The sequence below is a fragment of the Phascolarctos cinereus genome, unplaced genomic scaffold, assembly GCF_003287225.1.
Source record: "Phascolarctos cinereus isolate Bilbo 61053 unplaced genomic scaffold, phaCin_HiC Scaffold_4;HRSCAF=312, whole genome shotgun sequence".
Classification (NCBI taxonomy): Eukaryota; Metazoa; Chordata; class Mammalia; order Diprotodontia; family Phascolarctidae; genus Phascolarctos; species Phascolarctos cinereus.
Window position 1 is genome coordinate 208,972,769 of NW_027555847.1, and position 18,912 is coordinate 208,991,680.

At 36.9% G+C, this 18,912-nt stretch overlaps 1 protein-coding gene across 1 annotated transcript in view; it reads right to left on the reverse strand.

The window, feature by feature from the left end:
* Nucleotides 1-13,528: 13,528 nt before the first annotated feature.
* GPR139 (G protein-coupled receptor 139) overlaps nt 13,529-18,912 on the reverse strand; it is a 54,063-nt gene continuing 48,679 nt past the window's right edge. The window contains exon 2 of the mRNA XM_020965386.1: nt 13,529-17,234. Within this exon, the coding sequence (XP_020821045.1) occupies nt 16,300-17,234 (935 nt within the window). The 3' untranslated portion in view covers nt 13,529-16,299. The remainder of the gene's footprint in view (nt 17,235-18,912) is intronic.

Consider the following 18,912-nt stretch of genomic DNA (forward strand, 5'->3'; position numbering starts at 1 on the left):
CAAAGAGTCCTCCCCGTGAGATACTCCCTAGAACATCTGCTGAGGATGTGACAACATGAATTTCCTTGTTATCAGGGTTCCTAGATTGGGTTGTATTTTCCAAGGTTTTCCCAGCCCCCTTGGTGCCACCTGCATAGAGGAGTGAATGTGTAAATCTAAGGTTCAAAGAGTGAGAAGGAATATCTCAGGGACCTCCTAATCAGGAAGGAATTGGAGAGCTGTACCACTTAATCATTGAGCCCTTTTGGGTAAAAGCCTGGGAAGAGGTCAAACTCTGCCTTGGATCTTAAACCCTTATCAGACTCTTAAGATCAGCCCTCAACAAAAAAAGGAAAAGGGGTGGTCCTTAGAGTGGGTGGAACAATGATAAATAGACAATGGAGAGGTGGCAGAGTTGCTCAATTTTTACTTTGCTTCTTTGTTCTCTTCTGGAGAATGGTGTTTGCACTATAAATGACAGAACAAAAATAGATAATGAAGAGTCAATACTCAAGATAAGTGATGAGATAATGTACAGGGAACATAAGGATGTGACCTCAGTATAGTCTTCATCTTAGATGCATATCATGACTACATAACCACTCATGTGATCATGGGCCATTCTTTGGCACCAACTCTACTTTATTCTGTTCATATATAAAATTCAACTAGATCTGAGTGCAGTGCAGAGATCTATCACTGTCCTGCTGCTGTCCAGCACTGGCGTTGTATGTGAGTCTCTTTGAGTAAACCCTATTTGCTACCATGTTGATTTGAGTCACCTCTTTCTTTGTTATCTCAAAATGGTGAGACTCTCCCTCTGGATGATCTGCTCCCTGACAAATGGCATAGTTGGCAGGAAACCAAAGAAACAGGCCTGGGGAGAGAGGCTTCTGGAGAGGAATCCACATCCATGTGAGGAAGGGTGGTCTGTATGCTAGATGCAGCCCACCATGTGAATATAGAGATATGCCTTCTTATTATAGTTGGATCATCCCTCTGGATGGTCTGCTCCCTGACAGATAATAAGAGAAAATCTAGTTGGTCTTGATGAATTTAAGTCACTTGGCCCAGATGAACTTCACTATTTGGTTCAGAAAGGACTGGCAGATATGATTGGCAAGCCACTGTCAGTGATATTTCCAAGATCATATAAAGTAGTAGTGGTACCACAGGATTGGAGAAGGGCAAGTGTTAACCTGATTTTTAAAAAGTAAAAAGATGGAGTGTGAAACCAGTGGCCTATGAGCTTAACTTAGATTCCTAGGAAAAATTTTTAGAACAGATTATTAAAGAATTGATTAATGAAGATCTGGAAAAAGGAAGCAGGGACTTCATTAAGAATAGGTCATGACAGACTATACCTTTTTTGAAAGGAATAGATCAAAGAAATGTACTAGATATACTCTACATAGATTTTAGCAAAACATTTAATGAAATATCTCATGGGAAAAGATGGAGATAGGAATAGGTGGCAATACAATTAGATGGATTCAGGACTGTTTGAACGGCCAGACTCAAAGAGAAGCCATTAATGGTTTGGTGTCAACTTGGAAGGAGATCTCCAGTATAGTACCTCATGTATCCATGCTTGGACTCATATTGCTAAATATTTTTTTGACAAAACTTAGATAAAGGTGGAGATCTTATGCTTATAAGCATTTCAGATTACTTATAGTTTAAAGGTAGAGCTAACACCCTGGATAAGTCAGGAACCAAGAAGATTTTGACAGATTTGAACATTAAGTTGAATCTATTAAGAATGAAATTCTTGAGGGATAAATGTAGTCTTACATAGTTTCAAAAGTCAAATTCACAAGGTCAAGATAAAGGAAATATGGTTAGACAGTAGTTCAGCTGAAAAAGGCCTGGAGATTTTAGTGGATTACAAACTTAGTACGAGCCTAGACCATTGTATGACAGATTAAAAAAGTGCCATGTGATCTGGGGCTATTTGAGGAGAGTATACCTTTCAGGAATAAGGACATTATTGTTCCACTGTATTACATCTGGGATACTATGTTAAGTTTGGAGCATCATAGCTTAAAAAGGCTACTGATAGGCTGGAGAGTGGCCAGTAGAGGACAACCAGGATACCATACCATAATTTAATTCATTGAAGGAATTAGGGGTGTTTAATTTGGAGGACTCATGGTCATGATGACTGTATTTTTAAAAGGCTGTAACAGGTTAAATGGATTAGACTTTTTCTATTTAGTCCCAGAGGGTAGAACTATGAGCAATGAACAAAAGTGATAAAGAGGAAAAATTTAGGCTTGTGGTCAGGAAAACTTCTTAAATAAGGATGTCCACGAGTGGAATGGGATTCCTCCCTCTCCTTGGAGGTCTTCAAGTGGAGTCTGGATAACTACTTATGGTATATTTAGTAGTGAGAATTCTTTTCAACTATGGGTTGGACTAGACAATGACTGGAACCCCTCTATGCAATGAAAATGAATGTGGTCTCTTGAAATTTCCAAATATACAGATCACCAAAGATCTGAAGGTCATTTGGCTCTTCATTCTGTCTCAATTCATATTTAAAGAATGCCAGGCAATCTCTCATAGTCCTTAAAAGCTTGAGAGCCTGTATGGTGTAGCTCAAAGAGCTCTAGATTTCAAGTAAGGATGAGCCACCAAGCAGAAAAACATTTATTGAACATTTAGTATATTATAGACACTGTGCTAGGTACTGGGGAATACAAATACAAAAATGAGGCTGACTCTAACTTTAAGATGTTCCCATCCTACAGAGCACCTGGGTCAGTACTCCAGTTCTTCTGATTACTATCTGTGTATATCTTGTTGCTCTTTCCTCATCTATAAAATGAAAGGGTTGGACATAAGTGATTTCTAAGTCTCCTTTGAGCTCCAAATCTTATAATTCTCTTAATAAATCAACTTATACTTCAATAGAAGTACTCCTTTGAGTGATTCGAGAATCATGACCCATCTAAAACTTCCCATAATAATTATAACTAATATTCACATAAGGTTTATATTTTGTCATAAACCTTTAAGGTTTGTCAAAGCACTTTACATATATTATCTCAGTGGATCTTTACTATAAGCCTATGAGGTAACTGCTATTATTATTGTCATTTTACAGATGAGGAAACTGAAGTTAAATAACTTGCCCAGGTTCACATAGTGAGATAAGCCAGGATTCTAACTCAATTCTTCCTAACTATGCCATCTATTTGCCTGTCATTTTTTTTTTTGATTCTTATCCCAGGCTTCTCACAAGTCCCAAGTCCTTCATGTGGGTAATGTGGAAGAAAAACTTTGAACTTTGAATTTCTAGCCAATTTATCTCTCTTTATGTATGTATGTGTGTACACACACACACACACACACACACACACACACACACACACGTAATACACACATATATCTATAATATAATATCTATATTGTATACATCTGTAGATAATGGAGACACTGAATGTTGTATATCGTGTAAGTCTATATCTGTCTATCTATCTAGGTATCTATCAAGAGCAGTGCAGGGAGAATGACAGTGGATAGAAAGCTGTCCTTGAATTCACTAAAATCTGGGTTCAAGTCCTGCCCCTGGCACATGCTGGCTGTGTCACTTAACAGCAGCAAGTCACTTAACCTCCTAGTGCTCTAGGCAACTTTCTAAGACTATAAATCAGAGAGAAGGCACTGCACTGGTAGAGGGATCTTCTTCATCTTGGAGTTTTTTATGCCAAAGAAATCACAGATTCAGTCTCTAGTCTGATATTAATATATGCACATTATTGTTTGGAGGGAAGTCCAAATGAGAAAATATCCTCTACTGATTGAAAATTTCCCCAACAAGCCAAAGACAAAATTCATTCAGCAATATAAAGCAAGGTATAAAGTTTAGGTTATGGCTTTTGATCTACCAAACAGAACTACAGAAAGGGTAATGTTGGAGGTAAATGCCTGGAGATCATCTAACTTCCTGGAAAACTAAAGAATCTTCTTCAGGGAAAACAAAGGATCATCTCCCTTGAGTGTCACTTTCCTTTCCAACTTGGCATGTGTTGCCTTTCAAAAGAAAGGGAAAATTGGCTGCCTGCTGAGACTGACTCATATATTTTTGTGATCATATTGTGCCAGCTCATTTACTAGAGGTATCTTCCTAGAGATCTCTCTCATTCTGGACAGTTAATATAACAAAGTAATAAACACATCTCTAGTAAATGTGTGGTTCTGAATCCCTAGACAGTTTATAAATGTCAAAATTCAAATTGTGCTTACAAACCTCCAAATTATTTCTCTCCTTTTCAGTTGTCTTCCCCTGCCTTCCAATCCCCCCTTGTAAATTCAGGGAAATAGAGCTAGGTGTCACAGTGGATAGAGTGCCATGCCTGAAGTCAGGAAGACTTATCTTCCTCAGTTCATATCTGGCCTCAGACACTTATTACCTGTGAACCTGGGCAAGTCACTTAACCTTGTTTGCCTCAATTTTCACTTATGTAAAATAAGCTGGAGAAGGAAATGGCAAACCACTGCAGTATTTTGCCAAGAAAACCCCGAATGGGGTCATAAAGAGTTGGACACAACTGAAACAAACGAACATTAACAAAGCTTTGATAGCTATGTGGTTTTAATGTTTTAACTATATAAGAAATCCAAAAAGCTACATAAAGAGGCACCATTTAAAAATGTTAGCCACCAAGTCTTGATATGTAGGGGGTAGAAAACTAGTAGCTTTTACCTTTTTTGCCTTGTTTCCTGTTGGGATGGATAAAAGCAGGAAGTAGGTAATGGCAGAGAAGAGCAGGGTGGTTCTCCACTCCTAGGAGAGCACCAGGAATAACCCAAGCTGGTTTCACTAATAGACACTTGCTGCTTCAATTCTGCTACTGGTAGTAGTTGTTGGACCATCTCTTTTCCTGTGTAGCTGTATCCCCTGTGCTAAGAACTCCTGTTATCCTGTTAGGATAGTAGTGGTCACTGAGCCCCAGGCTCTACCCAGGCTGGAAAAAATCAACATAAGGACCTTGGATAGGGCTCATCTTTGCTATCTCTTGTCTAGCACCACTTCCATTGTCTTTCCTTTTTCCCTTGGCATCTTCTCCAAACCAGTAAGAACTAGGAGGTTCTCCAGAGAAAACCTTTACAGCCCCATATTGCTTTCAGGTCTCTGATTTTCACTGGGCTTAGTGAGGAGTACCACAGAAGCCTGAAAATCTGTTCTTTATATGGGCACAGTGGACCATCTTTATTATTCCTTGAATCATAGAGTAAGTCTCAAAAATGCCCTCCCTTGGAATTTGTTCTAAGACATTGGAGTGTTGCATATAAATGTGCTCCATCTATTCAAACTGGTGGTTTTCCTTTTAATTTTGGTCAGATTTGGATCCCCTTGAGTTCATAACAAGCTTATGAAACAAGGTAGTATTGTAGAATTAGTTGTTAACCCATGGAGCATTAATAACTTGGAAGAAAGAAATAGAATCATGGTTAGGGGCTAAGAAAATGAAGAAAGTGTCTAAGATTCTTTGTAATCTGCAAATATGTTATGGACTCCTAATAATCTCTTCTGAAGTGAAAATAGCCTTGAGTTAAATGGCTACAGAGAGGCTCTCTAGCCATGTAACTTTTTTTTTTAAACATATCTCCATACTCCAGGAAGAAAAATACATCTCTGGAATCCAATAATGCCACATAGAGGAAAGGTCTTGTTATCACAAGCTCTCACTCTGACTCCTTGAGTGAGTTTTCCTTCCACCTGAAATCAACAGGCAAAAATCAATGATAGTAGGCATTTGGTTCATTGAGCAGTATCCTTGTGGATAAGCTTAAGGTTGATGAAAGTGAAGGAATAATGACAGCACTAGCTTCAGCCAAGCAATTTAGTGCCTGCTACTGCAGACATTGCTTCACTGAAGTTCTCACATGGCCTCTCAATTTCAACTTGAATCACCATCAGCTCAGTCATAGGCAAGTGTCGGTCCCTAAGCCTCTTTAGTACTTAGTCCCTCCTTCTCTCTCTACTGTCTGGACATTTTTATAGGGTCATCCATCAGGAGACCTCCAAGGGTAATCAAGCCCAGCTCTTTGCCTCTGAGCATGACTAAACAATCTCAAGTTAAGACAATTAAGTATTGGTTCTATTGCCAGAGGTCTCTTGGGAAGTGGGAAGTGATGCATGCTTCTTATTAGATGTTTTTCCCTAAGACCCAAGCATGTTCATTGACAGGATGTTCCTACTAATGCCCTATTTGTAGTATTTAGAGCTACGGTGGACTTTTGTTCAACAGTCTCACTTTATACATCAACAAACTGGGGGTCAGAAAGATTTAATGCCTTGTGCAGCTAGTAAGAAAAGCTGGACTTCAGACCCTGGCTTCCTGGTCCCCGTGACTTTAGATCTAGTGTTCTATTTACCCCACTCTTCTTCTCAATATACTACAATGCCTCATCTCACTGGCTCTGATTTAAACTCCTTTCTTTTTACTTTCTTTGCCAGAAAAGATGGAAAAATTGCTAGCCACTCTTAATGGGACAATTCATGGCTCCATGTTATATTTTCCAACTGGAGCCAATCCTATGACATAAAAATCTAAGGTCCTAGCTCTGTGTGCCTTGCCTCCTCACTTCCCAACATTCTAATAAAGATGACTTTGAAACAGGATGTTAGCCAGAGGCTTTTCAACTCCAAGGAGAGAATAAAAACAAATAGGATGATATTTTGTACAGGGGACTTTAGATTAGATATAAGGAAGAATTTCCTGATGGTGAATGAGGTTAAACTGCTGATTATGGAATCATCTTCTCTGAAGATCTTTTATTTTTAATAAGAGAAAGAATGGACTGTCTTTGGACTGTGGATTGGTTTACATGTCATTGGGTGACTTTGGATCCCTTATTCTGTGTAACATCACTGAGCTGAGTTTTCTTTGAATATTGGAAACAGGACCCTGCATACTGAGTCATTGAGAGAAGTGTGACATTGTTCCTGAACCATTCTTTCAAATTTGGTTTAATCAGGGAGGTGGCAGGAATGGAGCTACACTTTATGGTCAGTATAAACTAGGACCAGGGATACCAGGACTTTGGAAGAAACTGGGTATATAGCTGCACAACCATAACATCTCATGACCTAGAGAGATGAATTGACTTGTCAGTGTTGAGTCATTTGTGATGACTTTAATCTTTGTCTATTAGGAGCCAGGTTATTTTTTTAAATCAATTAATAAGAATAGTAAGCCTTTCCCTCTAGCCAAGGAACATATTTCTCCTTGGTTTTCTCTTAAGAATCCTGGAGTCACAGTTGACACGATGAGAACCAGTCCCCTCACAGACCAATAAAATTGATTCCACTTTCTCATCACCAGTTAAATAAGTGATCAGTGTTATAATGGGATTAGTAATTGATTTGACATAGCTTCCCATCTTTACATGTTGACTGCTGAAGTGGTTTTCAGTATTGAGGTGTTAGAGGAAAACTGTTTGGTAGAAAAGAATAATATAACATGACATAACATATTTCATAGTATTAGGTATAGAGAATGGACAGCATGAAGATTTATGGTTTTTCTCCTTTACTTTTAATCCTTAATGTTTGGTTGTCCTCTGGTGAGGCTGCTGGGCACAGGGAATAAATGCCATGTACTGCTCTCGTTCTCTCCTGTCTATTTCAGTATTTATGCTGTGTAGAAGGTGGAAACTGCTGAAACATTTCATGGCCAAGTCATTTCCTCCTGGCAGTGACTTTCCTGCTCCTGGAAGGGGTTCCAGCTTTTCAAAGCATACCATGTCAAGTAACACCTTCTACTTTGTCAGTCCCTTGAGCTGCTAGAACCTTCCCCTCTAAGGCTACTTTCCATTTATTCTGTATGAATCCTGTATATATCTATTTGTGTGTGTGTGTGTGTGTGCATGTATATATATATATATATATATATATATATACACATGCACACACACACACACACACACACATATATATGTGATACAGTCTTTCCTGCCCTATTACAGTGTGAGCTTCTAGGGGGCACGGGCTGGTTTTGCCTTTATTTGTATCCCCAGTGTTCAGCACAGTGTCTGGTACATTGTAAGCACAAATATTTATTATTTGTTGAGGCTAACTTCTGTACCCTAGTCCAAGGCACTGCAGAAAATGGTTTTGGATTCTGTATTGTCATGTGGAACTGACTTGGACAAAGCCCCATAGTATATGTTAGAAGCATGCTTTCTTTTGGGAGCTTTTGTTAATAATTAGATTGAATGTCACTGGAGGAGTGGTTCCCACCCTACCTTTTGGGACTTGTGTCACTCTGAAGTTATTTTTACTTTTGTAAAATATAAGTGTCATATGGCATGCATGAATATTTAATTAAAGTCAATTAAAATGTTTTTTAAAACTTTTGAGAGTTGTATAACTCCTTAAGATAATAAAAAACAACCTGGGGTATTACCAAGTCAGAGTTGGGAATCACTGTCCTAAAAAGTAGCTATGTTCCCACTAATAGTCTGGGAAGTGCCCACCAAGGCTTTGTGTGGGTGAAGGATTTCAAATAGACTCTGCTTGAAGACAGTAATCTCATTGATATGTCTAGAAAGGATCAACAGGACCTTTCATTTCTTGGTCTGTAGGTATGGTAACAACACATCTCACTTGTCTCTGGGTGGTTTGGGAGAATCAATGGACCAAATTTGTAGAATTCCTAATTATTGAGAAAGAGGGAGTAAAAGTTAGAGAGAGTCAGAAATATGCAGGAGAACATCACCAATTTGGATTCATTGTGGGAAGTCCATCATGGATTAGTAAAACATCTAAATTAAAAGATCTTTGAAAAACAAATTTAATTTCTTTTAAGAAGTCCAACAAAATGTTGCCACATAGAGGACTTTACAAATCCCTGAACTAAAAATTAGGCCAGAATAATTTGTAACAAGATAGTCATGGTAGCTAGATTAGTCCTTCAAAGATAATTCAAAACAGTTTATCCATATATGATTACTTCCTCCTGCATTCTGATTTATATAACGTACTTAGCAAGTTCTCTTTTCAAAGATAAGCTTAATCTCAGCCCCTGAAGTGTTACATTCTGAATTAGTAGGGTATTTTGTATGAGCTTTACTTGCTAATTTTTAAAAGAGCAAATATTACCAAAGGTGCCCAATTTACTGATAGAGGGACTAGAAAAATCTGGATTTGAATCAAGATATCTTAAAGGTGTAGACTGATTTTTCACAACAGATAAGTTGTATTTATATTCATAGGATTTTAGAGTTGGAAGGTATATAAGAAATCATCTAGTCCAAAGTCCTCACTTTGCAGATGAAGAAACAGAACCAGAGAGGTTTTAAGATCACAGATTTAGAGCTAAAAGGACTATAGAGTCCATCTTGTCCAACAACTTTTTTGTGCACATGATCAGATTGAGGTTCAGAGAGGCTAAGTGATCAAGGTTCACAGATCTGGAATGCAAACCCAGGTCCTATTACTCAAAACCTGCAAAAACCTATTACTCAAAAACTTTCACTACTGTACCATGCTGATTCTCATCAGTTTCCATAGTCACTCTATTGCTTTTTGTAAATGATATTAACAGTAATTTTCACATGATTCTTCAGATTGTAAAAAAGCAGTTACTAACTGCTCCTGCTCATAGTAAACTTCATTGACCTAAGTTTCTGTATTCATACAGTTTTCCCCCTTCTTAGTCCCTGTTCAATTTGTAGCTGGTCAATTTTCTAAAAAGTGCAGTAATTGAAGTACTTTTAAATTCATTTAGTGTCCTGATATATACAGATATTGTAACTGCTAACAGCAAGTGAAGATGGCTAAAGTCCTACATTGGGTCATATAACTATGAATGTTATATGTCAGAATAGTATTTCTCAACTGTTATGCTATAACCCTTCAGTGCATTTCAAAGCATTTAATGGTGTTTCAAGGCAAACCAGGCATTCTTTATAGCTCTGGCTCTAATTCCCCACTGCATGGATTGTAATGTGACATCCTGAAATCCATACAGCAATTTAATGGTAGAGCTAGGACAAAAGCTAAGATCTCCTGACTCTCAGTCCAGTCCTCTTTCTACTAAACCAAATTTTAATAAATTAAGTCAATATTCTACCAATTCAATTAAATAAATGTTGGGTGAATTGAATTTGCTGGATATTTTAAGTATACTGGTAGGGTTTATTTTTAAAATGAATCTCACTATGAAAAGGTATTATAAAATCAGCAATCATTTTACAAAAAGGAATAATGCTCCCTAATTCATTTATGTGTGCATCTGTGTGTGTATTTGTGTAAATCTGGATTTTCAAACATCAGATTTCACCCACAACTATGAAATTAATGAAACTAAAAGACTGTAAAATGATTTCAGAACCATGGACAGAAACAAATCTCTTTACTCAGGAGAACTAAAGCAAAAGTGAAATAAGTTAAAGCTATTTTAAAGAGTAGGTGCTACATAACTGCTGGAAGCCAACACGAAGGGGCAGAAGGCGAATACTGGAAGGGCTCTTTATGTATTGCTGCCATGAAAATTAGATCTGTATCATTTTAACTACTGTCGCCTAAACTTGTCTGCTCTTGGTGGTTTTTAGCCAATAGGTAAGTTGCCTTATAGTAAAGGATCTTGGAATATGAGGATAAAAGCTATGGTCTACCATGAATTAGAGGATTTTGTTATTCTAAATATCAAACATTGTTGATGCATTGTAGGTACTGACCTGGTCGTCAAGAAAACCATTATTATATCTGCCAGGCTTAGCTCTCTAAGCTCTTAAGCTCTCACTGGACCAATAGATTAAAATATTGGGAAAAATAAGATACTATCAGACTTATCACAAGTAATTCTAGAATACCAGTGAGAAAGAAAATTTGAGATGTTATTTTAGTTTGTCTTCAAATAGAACTAAAAGGAAATCATGCCACAGAGATGAGAACCCATATCATTAAAAAAAAATTCTGTAAAGAAGGACATACCTTATCTTCCCATGGGAAGCAATTCAAATATTTAGTAAACATCAGGGTTGATCTTTTTTTTAAATTATAGCTATCCTCCTTCATCAGTGTCCCATTCTGACACCTCATTTGGAGTTATGGCAGTAACCATGGGTTCTTAAAGATTGGGTTCCTCTTTGGCCCAACCTTGCTCAGTTCTTCAGTAGTGGCCTCTACTACCCAGCATAGATCTTGAATTGCTCTGGGCATTTGTCTCCCCTCCTCCATCAATGGGATATACTGTGATCTCAACCCCACACATATGCAAGGTCTCTTCTCTCCCTTCAAAAATTATCTTAAAACATTAATTGAAAAATGCCATTTATCTTGTTCATGCCAGATACTTTTTATAGTGCTTGTCATGGGTACCAGAATTGCCAGTTATGGCTCTGATGGTGAAAGAGTTATCAATTTTTAATGTAGGACCAGTCTTTCTAAGAGTGGTAAAGTTTATCTTCAGAAAGCTGGATCTCAGGTAAGAAGTTTTGTTGTTGTTGTTGTTTTACTATGTCAGCCTATGAAACATAGAAGGGTTGCAGTCTTCATCAGTGAAGAAAGTATCTACACTATTGAAATCATGACTCTTTCAAAGTATAAAAGTATATCTAACTGTGATCCCTAGATGCTATCATTTAAGCCTATTTCCTCATGTCTCATATGCATGGAGAATATGATGGAGAATATTCAATGACCATTCTGTAGGTAACAATACTCCATTAACATGGTGATTTTAACATCAGAATGTTGATGATGAGTTTGTTTCCCCTGCAGTTTCATTCTCCTTTTAATCAGAGAATTTCTTTCCTCTATCTTTCCTGGCATGACAGTGACACATCCTCCAATAAACCCAGGAAATTCACAGTTCTATTTATCTCAGTAGACACAAGCCTCCTAACCACCTTGTTGTGTCTGGCAAATACAAGGGATTAATTGCATATTGCCATAATGGCTGAGCCATCACATTTAGCTGAGTGCACTAATAAAAGGATTATTATTTAACAGTTTGGCTTCCATAAACTGCCTTTTATCTTGCTTTCCTGGATTGGTAGGAAAATTAGAAAGCTAAACCCAAACCTATAAGCTTTACTCTGAAGTTATAACACAACTTTTCAATAATTTTCTTCCATATGTTTGTATTGTAATTTTTATTCCCCAAATTTATTCCCCAAGATTGAGACTAGTTATGTTAGTATGAATGGCCATTTGAGTGGAACAATGTGGAGCCTGGAAGATAAGTAGCCAGGATTTCTGGGCACAATCAATGTTCTATTCTCTAGCATGGTCAGGTAATGGAGCATCCTAATTCATCCAGTCTTGTGGTTAAAAGAAAGTGATCCTATGTATCATATATGAATCACCTATAATTGAAGGATTAGAAGATCATAAAATATATTAAGCACTAAGATTATTAACTGAACATAATTCTCTTTGGTGATTGAGAATTTTGCAAAGCCTCAGGGTTATTATGTGACTTAGAACTATAAGGGGCCTTAGAAACCATCTAGTGCAAGCTCTTTTATTTTATAGGTAAAAAAACTGAGGCCACAGAGAAGGGAGTCACATGGGAAGTAAATAGCAGGATGAGGATTTGAACTGCAAAGCTACTTTGACGACATCATTCTGTCTTTCATCATTATGATCATCATGCATTGTTGTATCATAATCATTATATTAACATATGGCTTTACACGTACAGGAGAGATTATTGATAGAGAAATAATGGACTTTTCTGTAACAGAGTTGACTGGTTTTATTTTCTATGCTTACAAGAAGAATGGTGTCTCTTCCCTTCAAATGTATTCCAAAGAAACAAAAATGTATCTTTTGGTCACAGAGTAGATGCTACTCATGCTTCCTTCACATAAAACTAGTGTAATGCATACGGTGAGACAGGGCTCTCTTCCTCTTGATATTGCCTTTAGTTTTCTTATATTTGTGTACATATTACATCCCTCAGGTAGAATTTACATTCCTTGATGGCAAGAAATTATCATAGATCATAGATCTGGAGGTGGAAGGCATTTTAGAGGTCTACTAGTCAAACTCCCTCATTTCAGAGAAGGGAAAATTGAGGCAAAAAGACTTCACCAATGTCACACAGATAGCAAGTGGTAGGGCTGGGATTTGAACCAAGGTCCTCTGAATCTGAATCTAGTTCTCTTTCCACTATATCATACCTTCTCCATGACTTCTTGGTTGTGACTTTGTATCCTCAGTCAGTAAGCATTTATTAAGCACCACTATGTGTCACGTACTTTGTTAAGTGTACCTTGTACAGTACCTTGGATGTAGCAAATTAATAATGGATGTCTATTGTATTGAATAGGTAAAAGGCACAATTCAGATTTATCATTTTAGCTTTTCAGTTGCTTACATAAGTACTCCCAATAGCCACAAACATGAAAAACAAAGTGTGCACCAGGTCCGAATTTATTATTCATACAAACCAGTTTGCCAAACACAATATAGTATTTACTTAAGAAAATATGAACATTTACAATTTAGATATACTTCTTATTCTTAGACCTGGAATACCTAAAATGCAATTTAACTTACTTAGTCAGTTTAGACGTTCCCAACTGGCCCCTTAGTCACTTTTCTCAAGCACGTTACTGTAATAGACATTCAATCCTCCGTAAATTGATTTTTCTTTATCATCTTCTCTTTCTTCCTCTCTCTTCCATTCCTTGTCCCTCTAAGGCATTCTAGTTCCCAAGTGGTTTAATGAAAATACAGTATGTGCTTGTTTAACTTTACTGTATGCCCACAGGAGGTCCAAATCATATAGCAAGATTTTGGCTCATTAGCAGTCTTTCCAAGGAGCCTCACAGACCAAAAGTTAGGACACAACTCATGGACAGTGGCTCCAATATGGCAGATTTCTTTAGTCAAGGCTTTGTTTCCCAAACCAGCCTAAAATAAAAGTCTTCAGAGCATCTATTTTCATTTATTTATTTATTTTCATCACTATTAATAATAAGTTAAAGCCCTCGATTTCTCTGAAGCAAAACTGTTCAAGAGACACATAAGAGACACAAAAGAGACACATAATGAAATTGCTCAAGAGACACACAGAGACATTCATGTGAATTCTAACCAGAAGAGAGTAAGGATTTGGTGGAATGGCTTAAAAAATCAGATCTCTTTCATATATTACTTATAAAAATATAAAATATAATCCAAAGGAAAATCAATGACACCACTAGTCGATAGAGTCTCTATTGTTAAGAAAAGTAATAAATTGAAGCACGTGGAAAAACATTCTTTATTCTCAGTCTTAAAAAAAACTTAACAAACCTCAACATTCAAGTTTATATGTGATTAGTATAGAACAATGGAATTCATATAAATATTGTCTTCCATGATAAATACATTCACAAAAATGAATCACTTAATCTTTATAGATATTGCACTTGAACTCATTCACGTAAAACTTAAACTAGCATTCCTTGTCACTAAGCATTTAAAAAATAAATAGACCTATTATGTATTGATACACTTTGGTAAATATAAATCCACAAGAAAGCACTCATTTAAGGAGTTAATAGAGAACAGGTAGGGCCATGAAGACTGAAACAGTAAAATATAGCCACTTCTTGGAATTTGGGCTGCCCAGGGGAGTCATGACTAACTGCAATAGAGTGGTCTTTTCCCATTCATCTATTGCAAGTCCTGTTCAAATGGATACACATACACACTCAACTTTGGGACCCAAATAAAGTTAAAACAGATCACTAAGGTAATTTGTTCTAGTGAGAACCTTATGAGATTCTCAAGGAAACAAGGGCCGTTATTGTAAAAGCATACCATTTTGAATTTTCAGAATCATTTTGGAAGGATCACCTAAAATTCTTCTAAAACAGGATGATTTTTCAGCCCTATAACTTCAGGCAGAGTGTGGTGAGCTATTGAAAAATAACTTTCTTGAATGGATTTCCTTCCTTAAAATGGAGAATTGGATGCATATGAACTCAAATCATTTGGGTGTGTATGTGTATATGTTTGTAGGATATCACAGGGAAAACCTGATTCATTGACACTCTGTATTGTGTTTGTTGGGAGTATGGAAGGAAATAGGTTATCATCATTATAAACGTCCAGCTATAAATCAGAACTAACCCTACTGGATAATGGGAGTCTGATATGGAGATGCAGGTATGCTTCCCTGTTATGTTAACAGCTTCTGTTTGGGAAACGCTTTGGGAAAGCTGATTGTACATATAAATTGTTGGGGAGAGTTGATTTTGTCCTTGTTTAAAACTTGGAGAACTCTCATAACTGAACCCGAAATATTTGGCCCATTTTTACCTCACCTCAAAAAAAAAAAGCAGATCAGAATGTCTGTACAAGAAGAAGTGTGGATCTTGTTTTCATTGATGCATGGCTTCCATAAAAAGCAAGCTTGAAATGCTATGCTTAAAAGGTTTATTTGGATTGTTGAAGAAAAAAACCAACATGACGACAAGCCTTTTAGATGAAAAACATTAGAGTGCTGTGTCCATGTATAGTTCCACAAACTCATGAGCCTCTGGAAAATCTAATGAAAACTAATGGCAATAATTTGCTGCTGTTGTTGTTATTTTGGGCTCAAGAAATCTTCCTCTTCTTTTACTTCCCAGAAGATCCTTTGTATTGGGTAAAATGAAAAAAATCTATACATAAGGTTAGTTTGTGGGGATGCTTCTTGGTTTCCCAGGAAATATGAACAGAAAGTATTTTGTTCTAGAGATTTTTCCAAGAGAGCCTATCAAGAGTGAGAAGGACAGGTAAAGATTCTTCTATTTCCCAAAGTGTCATCTTTAGCACCAGCGACTGATGAATGGGGAAATACGTCAAGTCAAAAACCCCTTTTTCGGTAAGTGCACCAAATGCAAACACCTTGAAAAAATGCAGAGACATTCAATCTTAGGAGCTAGGAATAGCATGATGAAGAGATTACCTTAGCTCATTGAATAAAGAATATAGTATCAGTCAAGCACTACTGGGTTTTGGGTGTATTGAAAAAATGAGTTATTTCCAGTGACCACATAGAGTGCTGAGACTTGACCACATACTATTTTTTATGCCATTGGTCCATACAGACCCAAGAGCAAAGTACTCTTGCCCTCCATAAAGGTATCAAACTGGCAGGGATTTTCGCTCTTAACATGACTTGCCAAAAAAAACCAAAACAAAATTATGCTTCTTTTCCTTTTCTACCAGACCAGCATTCATTCTACCAGTTCGATAGTCTTTTACGCTATAGAGACAAGAAATCTGATTACCACTCTTGAGAAGAGAAGTTTCAGCAAGTATAATGTGAAGATCTCAGAGCCCCATTGAATGGAGCGGAAGTGAAAATAGCAACCTGGTCATGGGGATACTTTTATAGGCTTCCCATTTTTATCATATTGATAAACCAGCATTTTGATACAGTGGGAATTGGCTGGTGAAATCCAGGGACTACTTGTTATTGAGAAGTTATGATTAGTATAGAACTGGACAGGCTGCTTTTGACACTTAAAGAAAGCTTTCAGTGTTCCAGCTGCCATGGTACGGAATCGCTTACTGATAAAACAATAGAGGAAGAAATTGATTGCAGTGTTTAACAAGGCCAGCATATTGGCAATGTCTGATATAATATGCACCAGCCAGCTATTGTGGATAGGTGACACATAAAGATGATATAGGATCATTATGATTCTGGGTGCCCAAAGTGTGGCAAAAATGGAAGTGATGGTGAACAGGATAGCTGTGGTTTTTCCTGTGGAATAGCCACGGAGTCGGAAATTGCTTTTTTGCCTAAGCTTATATACAATGATAGAATTTAAGATGAAAAAAATGGAGCAGGGCACCAGGTACACGGTGAAACAATGAACCCAGATGAGGACATGGTGCATAGAAGTGCTGATATAGTCTTCAATCCATATATTGGGCCACCAGTAATATGGGATGCTGGTCAGAAAGCAGGTAATATAGACACTTACGATGACTTTCCGAGTGCGAGCTGGATAGGAAACAGTGTGGTATTTGAGTGGATGGCAGACTGCAATATACCTGTCAATAGTTAATGGAACAGTAATCCAAATGGAGGTGTGGATGGAAGAAAATTCCAGAACTTCTATGATTTTGTCTGGGACATGAGGCATCTGTTTGTTTAAGATAAAATCTTCCAGCAAAAAATCTACAAACACAATGAAGAAGAGGACCATGATGTCAGCAGCAGCAAGGGCTAAGAGATAGTTATAGGATGACTTCTGTCTACGTGCCACTAGCTGGGACAGGATGATCACAGTTAGGATGTTAGCTGCAGAGAAAAGAGAAATTAATACTGTTTAGAAGTGCATATGACTTATTGGTTAACATCAATCCCCAAGCCCACATCTCATGGGTTTATGCGGTGGCAATCATGCAAAGTGGAGACAAAAGGCCCAAATTCTTTTAATGGGTAGTGTGCACTTTACTATTATATTAGACAACCATCATTTAAATGGGTCCTGGCAGGATGCATGGAGATTGACTGGTTGAACCCTTGAGACTTTTCTCCTCCATTAGACTGTGAGTTCCTTAAGGGCAGGGAAAGTCTTTTGCCTTTTTTTGCATTCCTGTCACTTAGAGTATCTGACATATAGTAGGTGCTTAATAAATGTCTATTGATTTATTGATTTCTGATTGGGGATTCTAGACTTAAGATTCTAAGAGAATGATTTTCAGGTTCATTTTCAATTCCTCTTCCTCCTTTTGTATCAGTTTCTTTAGTAATGGGCTATCTTTATTCAGAAGATCTATAGATTCTTTGGAAATAGTTCACTGAATAACTCTGGGTAAATTTATCTTTTCGAGCCTCAGTTTTCTCCTCTCTGAAATGAGAAAGTTGGACTAAATGATATCTTTTTTTGAAGATTTTTGTTGATCTATTTTATTTTTATATCTCTTACGTTTCCCAATATTTCCCTTTTCTCTCCCTCCCAGATAGCTACCCGTTATGACAAAGAAAGGGGAGTAGGAAAACAACAGTTCAGCAAAACTAAACAAGATATCAATGAAGTTTGACTTTATATGCAGAGTCTACCATTCATAGTCCCTTCCCTCTCCATTCCTCATCCTCTCATCAGTAAGAAAGAGAACTGCATTTTCATATTTTTTTCTGCTGGGACCAAACTTGGTAATTATAATTAATTTTTTTTTAGAATTCTGAACTTGAGCAACAAAAAAGTACATTTCCGTACACCTAGCATACTACCAAAAGAGGAAAGTATATTAAAGCTTGAATCACTATTTCGCTTGGCTATCTTTTGGAAAAAAAACTAACCACTATAATAATTCCATGTTATTTTCAAATTGTTCTGTTTGTTGTATTTCCTTCTGAACTTACTTCTTTCCTGTGTATTAAGAAATGTTTCACTGGCCTACCTTTTGGGCATTACCAAAATGTAAAAAAAAAAAAAATCATTTGAATGAGTAAGCCTAATTAAATGAAAAAGAAAAAGTGGTCATATGCAAAGATATAAATTTCTTTTTGAATCTTGAGTTCATCATCATTTTTCTCAGGAGATGGGTAACATGCTTCATTGTAATTCTTCTGGAGATATGGTTGGTTATTGCATTGAAAGGAGTTCTGATATCTTTCAAAGTTACTTATTTTTATAATATTATTGTTTTTGTTCTGATTTCTCTCACTTCTCACTGCATCAGTTCATATTACATAAAATCCTTTACAATTGTAATTTTTATCATTTCTTGTGGTGTTGTATTATTTCATTGCATCCATATACCAAAATTTTAAAGCCATTCCCTAAATGATGGGCAGTCCCTTAGATTCTAGTTCTTCATGCTTTTTGCTTTTTCTTATTTAAAATCCCTTTCAGTATCATGGAATTCGTTTTGCTTGTAACTATTTCTTCCCCAGCATTATCCTCCCTTTTAACCCTTCCCCCCCCCATTATGACATGTTTCTTTGTTGTATTTGAGGTACTTCTACATTA